Genomic DNA, 15,008 nt, shown 5'->3' on the forward strand with positions numbered 1-15,008 from the left:
CTGAGCTCTATTAAACAAGTGTAATAGCAGTGCTCACAGGTCATTAAAGAATTATCGATTATTACAAAATCACTGTAAGCAAAACTAATAAAAAACAACCATACAAAAAAAAAATCAGCTTCCTTAATTTTTGAATTTTCTGCAGAATTACTCTGGTTTCTCCAAGAGCTATAATCTTCTATTTGGATTTTTCACTTACATAAGGGTATTGCATTCTAATAAGAAATAAAACTATGCTACCTATCTTAAAGTCTAAATATACCATCAAGAGAACAAATGGACCTGTTTGGAACAAAACTAAAAAAAGGGGATTTAATGTTCCCTACTACGTTTCCTTCACCTTAGTTTGGGAGATTTTAAGCGGCAAGAACAAAGCCAGACTAACTGCTATTCCAGAGTATTACAAACCCATCAATGAAAAGCCCTGCCACAACCAGGATTTCTCTCTCCTGCAAATTCAGATTAACTAAAGTGCCCTGCAAGACAGCAAAACCACTGTAACAAGAGATTTTCCAATATAGAACCAATGAAACCTAGAGAACAGTCATCTTTCGGATCTCAAATATGTGTTTATTTAGGGATTAGCCAAAAGAGTGATATTGCAGACCTACAGCTCCTACACAGAACAATGACAGCAGCTCAGGACCAGTTGTGCTTTGCATTTTCAATGTTAATCTCTCTCCTCACATTTACAAGTGCAGCTGCCTGCCAGTCACTGCCACAGTGAAACCAGCATGTTTGTTCTCTGCTTTATCATTCCTCAGCCTCTTACTTATCTGCCTAACACAACCACTTTCGTGAAAAAAACTGTTTTATTTCTTGTGCTGGAAAGAAACTTGGCACCAGCCTACCTGCACTACTTTCATAAGCCTTGCTCCCCAGAAGCAGCATGGAACAGACTTAAAAAGAGCAGAGCATGAAAGCGCAGCATTCAACCATACCTCTGTAGTTTTGGCCAAACATGATCTTTAAATCACAACTTACCACATTTTAACATTATCTTTTCTTGCATTACTAACATGTCTACACTGCATGGAAAGATAAAGTTCAGAACCTCAGGCATTACCAGCTTCTGTTATGTATTTAGGCAATGCAATTCCTGAGATCATAAAAATTATTTATATTAAAACCAAAGAATACCACCCAACAGAGCATTCAAAATTTTCATCCTTGAAACAATGCCAGCCACAGTGGTGGCAGCAGACATTTGGATAAGCCTCTGCAGGAAGAAAGAAAGCAAAAAAAATTTATTCACCAGCATTCATTTCCTTGAATTTCTGCCTTAGCTCAGCTGGAGTGAGGCGGTATTGATCAAGTCCATCATTCCAATAAATACGATCAAGGACCTGTAGATCTCCACCTACAAGCCAGTTCCCTTGCTCCATAACCATCTAAGAAAAGAAAGAAAAATCCATGTCAGGATTAGTTATCAGCTTCTCCTGACTATCGAGAGCATTGCAATGGTGACACATCTTTACCAAGGATTGTGTTCCAGGTTAATTTTATTTGACAGTTGGAAGTCAAGCATCAGTGTTAAAGAAATGGAAAAAATTCACTGGAGCATAGTCCAGACATGTTATGCCATGACGCAGGAGAGATGCACAAACCTTCAGTAGGCCTTTCTTTTAAAATTGAGATAATATAAAGAAATGCAAATAGCCAATATTCTTAAGCAACACTGCATGACAAACAAAGATAGTGTCTCAAAAGCCTTGTCTATTACACTTTATTTAGCATATATTAGCATATATTTTTATTAGTATGTATTTTAAAATTTAATTAAAATACAGCAATACAATGAAGTTGCACACTTAATAGCTGTTGGTCAAAGCAAATGCTATTGCAGCATTTGTACTCTGTAATTTACAAGATTTACAATGCTGCAATACAAGATATTACAGCATTTGAACTCTGTAGTTTATGAGATTCTAGTCAGGAATAAAGTAACAAACAAAACAATTCTGATTAACTACTCACCCACTTGAATCTACAAATAAAATCAGAACCTTTGAAGTGAAACAGCTTTTGGACTTGTTTCATGGTAGCAGTTTACTCAAGTAACAGATGTTGGACAGTCACTACTTTTTTTTATATCTTTAAATATCACCCCACACTTTATCAAAAAATAATTATGGCAAGCTTGTTAACATACTCTACAAAGAGCCATAGACATTACTGTGAAATTTTTAATTTCTAAGAATGCATTTTCTTTTGAAGATGAAATCACAAAAAACTTTCAAGTTTCATACACATTTCTGATAACTTTTTTAGTCTTATGCAATTTAGAAATGACAATAAATCTTGATATAACAGAAGATACTACATACTAAACCTAAAAGCCAAGATGCAAAAATTAGGTGTGAGTTTTTCAATTTATTTTTTCTTTGACCTGCTGGAATTAAATGATGCCACAGTAACCATTCCATTCCTGAAGAAAATGCCAGACTTTGACATTCTTACCAAGGTGGAGGGAAGGTGTGATAATGATACGAAGATGAAAAAGCTCTGCACTACACAATCTCTCAGGTACACAAATATTTCTGATTAAGAACAGCCACCAAATTCATGTGCTGTCATGTTACTGCTATACACCTTAGTAAAGGCATAAGAAGATAGTTCCTTGTTTTCTAAGTAAGAAGTAATTCAAATTTTGTCTGCATGAGATTTTCTCTAGAATTTATTTGACCTGTGTTAAGTTTGCAATAAAGGGATAATCTTATCTTCAACATCACAGAATGCATCAAGGGCTTTAAAAATATTCTATTAGTCATACAGACACTTTTACAACATTTCAAGGCTTTTTCCCTTTTCAAATTTCATAATTTGAGGTTTGTTTGATTTCTCTTTACCTAATTTTATGTCATACCTGTAAACAAAAATACTTCAGAGACAAATGGGGAAATAAACATGTTTTGGCTCTGCAGAGCTAAGATGCAACATTCATATCAGCTTGCATAAGCCAACACAGCATTGTGGTGAGCATATTACAATTAGAACATTTCAGTGTGACACACACATTAGGCCAAGATAATAAGACATAACGAACACAATGGATGGGAAATTCCTCCCCAGAGAGTTAAATGATGAACTCTCCAGGAACAGGCCCTGTTTGAAAAACATATAAAGCAGGCAGGTCTCTTGTGCACCACATGCAGGCAGAAAAGAAGTTTTCTATCCTTCACAATGCATATATCCACTTATTAAGGAGCTTTGATGATCCACCTGGTGACACAGAGTGATGTGTTTTCTAGGCACACTGGAGGGCAAAGTTCCCTCTTCTGTAGCACAGATTCTACAGTACATTCTAAATTAATTTCATGTGTACATACTGACATTAGATTTTCACACTAAGTACAGACTATTCAACAGCTGCACAGAAAAAAATTACCTTTGTTTCTGCTCAGATATTTTAACTAATTTTCAAAGTAGCTTTTTTCATCAAAGTACATCAATCATAGACATGCACTTCACTAAATTTGCAGCTCCACAACAGTACAGCTAATAGGACTAGATTTTCAACTTTTAAACACACACCTTGATATAGGGATGTTCCTTGCATGTGGTTCCCCACTGCCTAGCACAGCGTTCCTCTTTCCTGTGCTCGTAGAATTCGGGATTACGGAGAATGGCAACGCGGCGACCTTCATACACCAGTGCAATTGCTGTGCACCCATCGAGCCTTTCTTTGTCTTCCTGAGTAGCTGTTAGCACTATAGGCACTGACAGATTAATAACTCCCCCTGCAGAGGGAAGAAAAAAAGCCCTTTATCCTTAGTTACAGTCATCAATGTTATAGAAACCTACCTAATTAACAGGTTACTTGTAAGGCTGTAAGTGCATTACATGACAGGCAGTTGAAACACTTGATTTAACAGGGATTTAACAACTTTTAGAATGAACTCATACTTCCGTAAGATACACATGCTATAAAATTGAGCAAACATTGAGGTTTGAGAGTCAACACAGTAGTGAAAATACAGCACAAGCACAATACACAGCAAGTACTTAGAGATGCACAAAAATATTTAAATTGCAAGGATACTACTTTTTGGGAATGTCAAATTAATACCCTTCCTAAGAATCTATATAGAAAGTAGAAACACACAAATAACATTTTAAAATAGACCATTTGAAATATCAGACAAGGTTGCTACTGGAGTGGATAATTAGTAAAAAGAAAATTATATTCTTAGTAGCCATACTTTTGGCCCTAAGAAAAAAAAATGCAATAGGAGTAGACAGATTAAGAGTCTGTTATATGTGTTAACCAAGCAGTTAACACACATAATTTAACTATTTCAAAAGGTGACTTTTGTTGTATATTTAAAAATGTATTCAGATTCAAGCATTTACCTTCCAGAAAAAAACTGCTGACTCAGGCAAACATTTGCATAGTTTGTTCAGCTGAAAATTTACCAGCTACTTTATTTCTAAAACTAAGCCAATGTAGCTGAATTTTAAGGTTATGTGTGGTACTCCTTTTTAAGCACCTTTTTACTTCACTGCCAGATGCTGAAGTCTTGTTTTTCTTTTCTGCAAGAGTGAGATTTGAGAAACCCAGCGGAGTAAATATTCTAAGTCTTCTACAAAGGCTTGGGTTCTAAACTTTTGTGTGGTCTCCAGGAGAAAAGTCATGGACCCTTTAAAGTTAATGGAGATTTTGGCATTTGCCAAGACTCTAAAATAAGACTGATTTTGCTATTATTTAAGTAATATCTTTTTTATTAGGAAATGAAATTTCTTAGGAAATTAAAAATTATAAAGATGGATGAAAATATTTAGAGAAAAATAGATTCCCTTCTTTCATAATGTAAAACATATAATGCATGCTGCGCATCTTCTCCTAAGTTCAGTCTTGGTGCCCAGAGTTATTTTCAAAACAACTAGGTCATAAAATTGAATTTGGCAGCAGTCACAGAGAGTGGTTTGACACCCCAAAATGGAGAATTTTTAAAAAAACTTACTTTAAAGACAAGTAAATAAATATTTCAAAGTATGAAGAGATGTCAAACCTGTTGATTATTTTGTCCATGACCAGCAAATAAATACATAATATCTTCTACACTGTTCTTCAGCAACTGCACAAATGAAACTGAGGCAAGGCAGTGAAGCAAGTCCACTAAATCACAGATGAGCAGTGTCAGGATGAGACTTTTCCAGACAATTTAATCTTCCAAGAGAGACTATCAACACATCTGCAGTGACTCCATAGTTCAGAAGTCAGTCAGTATGAACACTGCTTTTAAAGCCCAAAGAATGAGATGCATTGCATAGATGAAATAAGCTACTTCTGTCTCTTCAGAATCAAAGCCTTGCAAAAAGACTGCTGCTGTGAGACCCAAACCTAACATGTCAAGCAAGGAGGAAACTCTGAGGATGTTGTTTTGATTAACTGTTGCTATTGCTACAAGTAGCAAAGCAGTTTTAAGGCAATCATATTTTTCGAAGATTTACACATGTAAGTGCTGCAGTAGATCTCTAAAAAGAGGAAATCAGTAGCAGGACATCTCGAGAAACAATGATTTTATCCAAGCTTAGGACTGAAAATTTTTTCCATCAGTAAGCTGCTATTTTTCATTACTTGTATTTTTTGTAGCACAGATGAGCTACTCAAAACAACAGCAAAAGAAGTTTAAAAAACTGTTACATTGTTATACCTGAAACACTCACACAAGGTCTTAAATGACTTATAAAAATCCTGATTTACTGAAAATTACAGGACAGGACTAGGACCTACAAGCTATTTTAGCAGCTGAGTGCATTGCATGTCATCTGCAGAGGACTTTCCACCTGGATGGATGTACAGAAGGCAAATTAAATGAGAGCAAAACTAGCAGCCCAGAATTATACTGCAAAGTAACAAGATGGCATTATGCTGTATAGGATAGCACCTAGACAAAAGGAAATTAAGAAATATAAGAAAGATGACAGATGTCTGTATCACAGAATTGAGAGAAAAGCGACTTCTTTTTTTTCTGCTATTTGGTCTCTAGCAAGACAAGAGTGATGCAAAAGGAAGCATGAATATAGGAAAAAGGCTGGAGTAAAACAGCCTTCAAAGAGGAATAAATGAAAAATTACAGAGGATCACAATCAAACTCCAAAATCTGAGGATGCTATGACTTACTATCTTAAACTTCTTAGCCAGCTGGTAATGCAAAATAAAATTTATTCATTTAAATCATCCCAGGAAATTACTAAATCATAGTAATTCAATTACATGTGATAATTGTTCATACTCAGATTCTGATTTCACACTTGCAACAGCTCCAGCACTCAAGTCAGTTTGTTGTCCTTTCCTTCATTACCAATACCAAACAAATCCTTTGGTCACAGAGCTAAACAACAATTAAACTGCAATTCCAAATCCTAAAATCAATTTCTTCAAAACAAATTAGAAGTGTGCATTTTAGAATTAAATGATTTTCAGAAATTGTAAAGGCAAAAAGACAAAAGATTCAAATTCTAGGATGATGGTAGGTATAAAAGGAACAAAACCATCACATTTAAAACTGCTTATTATAATATTCTATTCCCTTATCCCAGACCTGAAGTTGTGCACAAGCCTGATAATGTGTTACCACACCACCACTAAAAAGCAAAGCATCAAAAATATTTTAGAAGTGTGATTAGTTTGCTCGGTTTTACAAATGGTGTGTTTTACCCTACCATCAAGGAGGCAGTCAAAGTGAAGGCACTGGAGGTATTCTCTCTCTCTCATAAAGCCATTCAGGGGTGTTGCCCAACCTTCTGCTAGCACTTGTACCCACTGCATATCCACCTTGTAAAGAAATTAAGAGATAGAGCAGATAAAAATTGCTGCTTAATTACTGGCATCAGGTATTAATCATAATAGATCATGTTTTAATTCTAAAATGCAGGACAGTACAAATGGAAGATCTCTCAGTGTTACAGTTTTCAATCACAAATAATTCAAAGTTTCTACAAGTAAGGAAAAAAAACCAACTTGTTCTTCACTGTTCATATTTTTGGCTGCTTTCCAGACCCTACAATCGATCAAATTTCCATGTGTTAAAAAACCAAACCAACAAACACACAACAAATTTTATTTGTAAATCGTGATAAAGTTCACCTTAACAAAATTAGAGAATCCCACTTGCCTTTATCTAACAAAAGAAGACAACAAAGATGTTAAAAAGCAAAAAAAGAGCAAAAATAGTAACAATACATACAATTGCCACAAAAAAACCCCAACAGAATTATGAGTGTAAATATTAAGAGGTTTAATCTTTAAAGAAATGAGAAATAATTTTTTTTTCATAAACAATGAGACAATCCAGAATTAAAATTCCCTCTGGACTAGTACTTATTTTAGTATGAGATATCAGTTTACACAGAATTTCCTTCCTTAGCACTCAGTCACACTATGACTTAGTGTGTGGTCTCCTTTATTTCTGCATGTGCATTACTAAGACTTGCTCAAGTTTCTGACAAGGACAGGCTTTGCTTGTGCAAGTCTCTTTTGCAAAGGGCATGACTAATTTTATTACACTGTTTCATTTATACTGAGGCAAGTACAAAACACAGTTTATTCCCAAGATTATATTAGACACTTTTTTGATATTTAACAAGCCAGTGGTTGGGGGTGGAGGGAAAAATTATTTGTTTTTCTAGACAGGGAGCAATTTAGAATGGGACCGTACTGAAGTGTAATAATGGTGACCTTAAGTATTTATGCCTCAACAAAGCAATGGTTTTACACAGATATATGTGAAAAAAAATAGTAAAATGTGGTGAAAGGAAGTATCAATATTCATTACTAGTAGAAGACCAAGCAAATTTTAAAATTACTTAGTTCAGTGCTTAGTTTGTCACCCCAATCCTTCAAAGTCCATTCATGATAGATGCTGAACTCTGAGCTTAGTCAGCACCTAGATCAAATGCTTAGCTTTAAGTTCTAGTAATACCATCAAAAAGCCACTGAAAAAACTCATGCACTCCATCTGTGTTTTAGGCATAGTTATTCAGAAAAATGAATGAGGTAGAACAAAAACACAGCCAAAAGCAGCTTCATCTAATTGATCTGAGTTGAAAAATAATGCATTTAACCAAAATAAGAAGAGGGTTGATCAAGCTGTTCCATGCTTTTCTATATTCTCTCTGCTGGAAACCAGAAACACAGCACAAGTATGTTCCAATCAGAAAAAAAAAAAAAAAAAAAGCAATAAAGTAGATCTGGTCATATCTTTGCAACTGTTTGAGTTTGGTATGTTTATTAAAACTTAATATTGTTCAGCTGAAGGCTACCAACAGGACGAATCAAGTAGCAATTGATTCCCCCTATATTTCTAGGTAATCACAATTCACAACAAAATGGTTTCTGTAAGTAAACTAAAAAAAAAAGTAAACAATCCTTCTAGAAAATATTTCTCATACAAGACAATCCAGGCATGGTTTCGTCCACGGATCTGGGGGGAGCGTGGGAGGTAATCACTGTAAATTTTTTCTCCGGGGTGGAGATAAACTAAGTAACACTATACCACACATTATTCATGAAAGTATGAAGATCAATTATCTCTGGTAAGCAAACAAAGAAACCACAGATGTTGCTGCTTTCATTCAAAGAAAGAGGGAACATGTCTGTCAAGGTGTATTCTGTAACCAGTGCAGGTATTTCAGCTGTATCTACTTCCACTAAGCAACAGATCAGACTGTCCTTCAACTGCAGCAATGAGACACCTGAACACACAATACCTTATTTATTTCCAGGGTTAACAGAGACTCAGCATCAGTTTTGGCCAACTGTAGCTTGTTTTCTGGCACATAAAGCTCTTTCACCTCATAAGAGGCGTCCACTGGTACAATGTCCTGTATAGAAGGAATAAAGAGAAATTAATGTTTGCCCAGAATGCCTCTTGGGCACTGAACACACATCAAGAAGTAAAATTCTAATGTTGCACTACACAGCAGGAAGAGTTTATTAATTATGCAATTTTTACTCATCTAAAAGCCAGCACTGTTCCAAGATTATGATATATTGCTAGTTACTCAAGCCAGCAGACTAGCTAAAGTGAAACCTTCTGACAAGAGATTTTTTTCTAAACCTTAAGTAACCCATATAACATTTATCTAGTAAATATTTAACTACTGAATTGAATGAAGTTTTTATGACTTATTAATGCCTACATTAGCTACAGTAGAAAGGCAGACTTGATGCTTTTACACATTCTGAAGAAGTAAAAGAAGATTTAGAGACTAAGCATTTATGAATTTAAGTCATTCCCTATACAAAACATTAAAAATGGTAACATGAAGGCAAAATACATAAAGGTCCTTCTCTACTGAAAATTAATACAGCAGTACACATTAAAAGTATTTCCTACAGCTAATGCCATAACACCAGTATTTTCATCTGTATACTAACTCTTCGAATATTTAAATGTGATGTCATCTGTGAATACACATGCAATGTACCAAAATCCAGCTCTATAACCAACACATTTTTATTTGAAAAAAAATTCAGTGCTCTTCCATGTGTATTAAACAAGATATTCTCATTCCACAATGCTTAAGACTTTAAACTTGTTAGAAGAGATCAACACAAAGATAAAACCATAATTAAAAGAAGGGAGAAGGTCATCATGATAAAACTGTTAAGTCTCCAACAAAGGATGGTGTAATAAGTCAAAACCCAGTCAAATGTTCCAGTGATGTTCAGTAGCAAAATATCAGTGAAAAGAGGCTGACTATTCTTTTTAAAACACATTTTTCAGTGTTTGAGAAACCTTTGTAAAATAACACTTTACTTTTGGAGAAAAAAAGCTCACCCTTGGAGCAACAAACAATAATTAAATCATCTTTACTTTTCCAGTATATGCAAGTCAGAGTAAATAGGCTGCTTGTAGAAAACACAAAGTTAACTCAGGAATTTTAATGCATTTATCAGACCTTAGGCACTACCTTCATGGAAAGTAAAATAAAGGCAGCAGAAGCTGACAAGTGAGAGATAAAATGACTAAGAGAGTAACAAGATGTGATGTGTCTCACTGCCTGTTGCATAATTCATATCCTCAAAGCCACATCAAATGAAGACAAATTAAACTAGCACTTAGAAATGGTGTTTTATAAGGAAAAGCTTGGTCCATTACATATGAGATATCACTTTGGAAGCAGATTTTAATACATTGTAATTTAGGCAAAATCAGCCTTTTGTTTTCTCTACTTGAGCACAGCACGACAGCCCAGGAGAGCTGCAGCAGACTTCTGTCACAACAACACCACCAGAATCAAATGAAGGTATTGCCTCCTGAAAGCAACACTATAATGATGGAGTGCACATTATGCTGCTTCACAGATTTCCCTCTGGACCCTGGCTCATTACCAGGCTAGGATGCCCTAATTTTACAAACCATCAACAGCTTAAAATAAAAGTGCCTATTAAAAAGATCTCTTCAAGTATTATCCTGCTTTTAGTGTCCCACTAACAGGCAAAACAAAGGTTTCACAATGCAGTTTCAACAGTCAACAACCTACTTCATTATACAAATCTAAACAACTTGAAGACAGTTCTAGCAACTGAGTCTGACATTTGGAAAACTTGTAGGATTAGTAAACCTAGACTCCCTTGCACACATGAAAGTGGTACTGAAAACATCAACTTAGATTAAAAAGACATGAACAAAACAAGAAAACCAGCAACAAAAGGAATCCATGCATCTTTAAACTGCATGAATTTTAGGAATTAGGAAAACGTTAGGCTAGCAAGCCATCTAGTGACCATTCTAAGACATCAGTTTTACTGAAACCTTAATTTTACCAAAGGACAAGTCACAGAATATTCCACAATATTTATTCTTTCACAAGGCATTCATATAAATATGGCAAAATAAAAACAAACACACAAACAAAAAACTAGATGCATTATGGAAATGTGCCTCCTCACACTGGGATGGTGGGTTCTTTGCTGGTGCTGATTACCTCTGGAGATCCAGCCTCCTGCTCAAAACTGGTCCCACTACAGGAGGCTGCTCAGGACCTTGGCCAATCAAGCATTTAATATCTCTAAGGACAGAGCATCCACAAACACTCAAAGCAACTTGTTCTAATAATTGACCATCTTTATAGCAAAGGGATTTTTTCCCCCATGTCTAATTTTAATCTCTCATATTTTATATCATGCGTGCTGCCCTCATCCTACCCTTGAACACCTCTAAAACATGTCTCCATCAGTCTTCCCTACACTCTCCCACTTGGATGATAGAAACTACAACAAGAACTCCTTTAGCCTTCTCCAGGCCGAACAAATCCACTTCCTCTCAGCCTCTCCTTGTGCAGTGACATACTCCAGGCCTCTGACCATCCTGGTGACCTTCTGCTCAGCTCACAGAAGCACATCAATATCTGTTTTCTTCTGGGTAAAGGAGAAGGGTACAAACCTGGACAAGGTATCCACACAAGGTCTTACAAGTGACATATAAAATTGCAAAAATTGCTTCTCTCAAGCTCCTGGCTATGCTCTTGCTATTTACAGTAGAGCATGCAGATAGCCTTCTCTGCAGCACAGGCACATGTTTTAATAATGCTGGCAAATGTCTTTATAATGCTGAACAATTTATTTCATAGAATCATAGAAGCATAGAATGGTTGGGTGTTGTGGTTGGCAGAGACCTTAAGGGTCATCTAGTTCCAGACTCCCTGCCATGGGCAGGGACACCTTCCATTAGACCAAGTTGCTCAAAGACCCATCAAACCCTTCAACACCTCCAGGGACGTGGCTACCACAGGTTCTCTGGCCAACCTGTTCCACCGTCTCACCAGGCTCGCAGTAATTAAACTCTTCATTATATCTAATCTAAACTACCTTCTGTCAGTTTAAAGCCTTGCCCTCTTCCCTAAATGCCCTTATAAAAAGTCCTTCTTCAGCCTTCCTATAAGCTCTCTTGTTCAAACTACAGGAAATCTACAGAAATCATATTCTCAAGATAGCACTGCATTAATATGGTCTAAAACCAAGACATGCCTGTTTAGCCTTGCCTCGATTTCATTATCTCCCACTGAACTAAGCAACCACTAAGATATCTTGCCATTCATTATACTGTTATCTTCAAAGAAGAGGAAAAAAGTTACAGATGTGCCTTAAACAAAGCTGACTGGGCTAGGAGCCAGCAGTCAGCACTATGTACCAATACAAGTCTTCAGGGATCATTATCTTGGCACATGTGACATAGGTTTCTATAACTATGAATTGTTCTGAGCAGGAGGCACAGGGCCGCCCCCCCATCAGGAACTGCCACCTCTTGTAGGTAGGACTCCTACACAGCTCTCCTATTTTCTTCGAAAAAAAATTCAGATGGGCATTTGGGCAAAAATTCTCTTATGGTTGTCTGCCCTGCCTTAACTCCTAAGCAACCCTGAGCAAGCAGTCATCCTTGAGGAATTTTCTTGAAAATTTCAGTAAAATCTCCCCAGAGCAGTACGTACACAATAGGTTAAAATTATCTCGTACTGGCTGCATGATAAGGTCTTTTGCTTGTATCAACTTCAACACTTGGTGGAGCTTTATTTACTCAACCTACTGTCAATACCCAAAATTTCCAGAACATCCAACTCACATAAAAAAGCATGAGTTATTGTCTACAGGAGTATCTCAATTAAAAAGAAATAGTTATCTGGAACATCATCCACTGCCCACTGACTAGAGATAAGAATGTAACACATTTCTTCTACATGAGGATTAGCTAATTCTGGGGACATGATTTCAAGAGGATAAAGCCATCTCTTCACTGCCTTCACTTTTAGTGTTCAGTTTGGGCTTTTTTTGTCTGTTTTGTTTTGTTTTCCATGTGGCATTTGTTGGGGGTGAGGTTCTTTAGGTTGGGTAATGAGCCAAATCAACTTATCAGGCAACAGGAGAAGGCCCGGAGACTTCAAAAGGGATGGTGTAGATTGCAGGCATGAACAAGGAAAGAGATCAACCTTTTCAGAAGCTATGAACCATAAACTCAACTCAGCCATGTCAAGAAGATAAGCTGTCTGAGTCATTACACAACTGCAGGATTACTTTTACTAGTACAAGAAAAACAGTGGAATACAAGGGAAAGCAGACACAAGCACAGCAGCCCATATTTAAGTGAGATCAAATCACTGTGTAAAGTGCACCCCGTATCTTCACTTCTGCAATATATATTAATTTGTACACTACAGATACAATGTAAAAATTCAGACTCCTTAAAATTGGTTGCTAGCATTTTTAAGTCAACATTCAGTGTTGGTTCTGCAACAACTGAGACAGCCTCCTCTCCCTTCCAGTTATTGTTATAAATTAATTTTCCACCTGTCCAAAACTTATTTCACTTGGAGATCCACATTGTGCATTGTTTAGATTTAAAAATGCAACCCACAATAGGACAAGTTTAAAAGTTTGAACTGAAAGATGCATAAGCCTTTATGTCTCAAAAACTGTCTTTGTTTTTCCCAGCACTTACATTCAGATTGCATGTACAAATATTTGGGAAAAAAGTTTCTACGATATGTCTCCATTTCTGCTCACCCTCTCTTGAAGAAGTTCCACAACTTGTTGTATACAATCATTCACATCACAGGAATCAGTTTTCAGCACAAGCTCTGGGGCTTCTGGTTTTTCATACTCAGAGTCAATCCCAGTAAAACCTACAGAACATAAAAATATTAGGTGACTTCTTCCAAAAGTTGACTTCATTTTAATGCTGTTCACAGACAGTTTTTTATATATAAATGAACACAACAGGCAAGAACATGGAATTTTAGCTTCCTTAATACAGGGATTCTTAGGGAAATCAGCAGGATCAGACTTTTCACTAATCATAGTATCCGACAGTATCAAACTTCAGCATTCTGCAGTACATACATAGCACTTATTTGTTGGTGAAGCTATTTGATTTTTACAGGGAATAAAAAAAAAGAGCACTGGCAGAAGAACTGTGCACACCAACCCAGAGCTTGTCATGCTATCAGCTGATTGTTGCTCTTAAAAAAATAAAGAAAATATGAAACAACATTCCAAACATCCAGCATGTATGTAAATTCACACTCATACCACCAAGCATACTCTGAAGCAAGGAATTTCAACACCTTTTACATTAGTTTAGCTAATATACTCATACCAAGATAGCTGCTAATGTAAGATTGATGACTGTGTTTATTATAATACCTGTCACAGACTGTACAAGCTACCAGTGACACTTGTTCTGGCCTACTTAGCTCGCAACCTGCTTTGAAATAGTGGAGATTCTACCAACCATGCATAAACGAGGACGAAAAATCAAGCCCAAAGGCAAAGAATATCAGCACTACAAGTCAGATCTGCATCAGGAATATCAGTTGGACTTCAGCAACTCAACATCTGCATCCTCCCCAAGTGCAAATGCAAACATTAGAACTCCAGGTTTTCCCTTTGGATTTTAAATACCCTCAAAATTAGTAGTTTAGTTCCTCACGTAAGAAAAATATCAATTACTGCAGTATCCCATGTGATAAGGAAAGGCTGGTACCTTTTTCAAAACCTGTGCACTTTACAAGGATGAGATTACTGGAAAAGTGGGAACAGGAGGCAAAGAAAGTATCTCATTACATTTCCAGAGAAAAAGAAGATAACATTTGCTGACATTCCTTGTGAACTGGTAAGTTGGTTTAATTTTCATCCTTCATATATCAGATAGGTCATAAGATACAGTCACTACTACACCCACTTGTGTCTTGCTCAGGCACTGTTTACTTCACTACCACTTCTTCAGGAACACAATTCCATTATGTGGCTTGTAAAATTAACAAAATATTAGGTATGTTCATAAAATAGGCACAGATAAGGATTCTGTACAGAACTGTATCTTTGTATCATGTCAGCTCAAGCTGTTGTGCTTTGATTTTGAACAAATATTTGTTCAGCTTTATTTATTCCTGGTGTTTGCATGAAATATTCTGTAGTACTAGAAGTATCAAGCAACCACTCATACTGAATTGCCTTAGATTACTTGAATTTTCTATCACTTCTGATTAAAGTGAATTCATAC

General features: G+C 36.2%; 1 protein-coding gene across 2 annotated transcripts in view; it reads right to left on the reverse strand.

The window, feature by feature from the left end:
- The window catches only part of PAPSS1 (3'-phosphoadenosine 5'-phosphosulfate synthase 1), a 39,727-nt gene that overhangs the window by 11,711 nt on the left and 13,008 nt on the right, over positions 1–15,008 (reverse strand). For both annotated transcript variants that reach the window (XM_041395786.1, XM_041395787.1), the window contains exons 5-9: positions 13,511–13,629; positions 8,716–8,829; positions 6,670–6,781; positions 3,535–3,740; positions 1,256–1,391 (exon numbers count right to left, since the gene is read on the reverse strand). In XM_041395786.1, the coding sequence (XP_041251720.1) occupies positions 1,256–1,391; positions 3,535–3,740; positions 6,670–6,781; positions 8,716–8,829; positions 13,511–13,629 (687 nt within the window). The remainder of the gene's footprint in view (positions 1–1,255; positions 1,392–3,534; positions 3,741–6,669; positions 6,782–8,715; positions 8,830–13,510; positions 13,630–15,008) is intronic.

Source organism: Onychostruthus taczanowskii, unplaced genomic scaffold (genome assembly GCF_017590055.1).
Source record: "Onychostruthus taczanowskii isolate IOZ18803 unplaced genomic scaffold, ASM1759005v1 scaffold12, whole genome shotgun sequence".
NCBI classification, from domain to species: Eukaryota; Metazoa; Chordata; class Aves; order Passeriformes; family Passeridae; genus Onychostruthus; species Onychostruthus taczanowskii.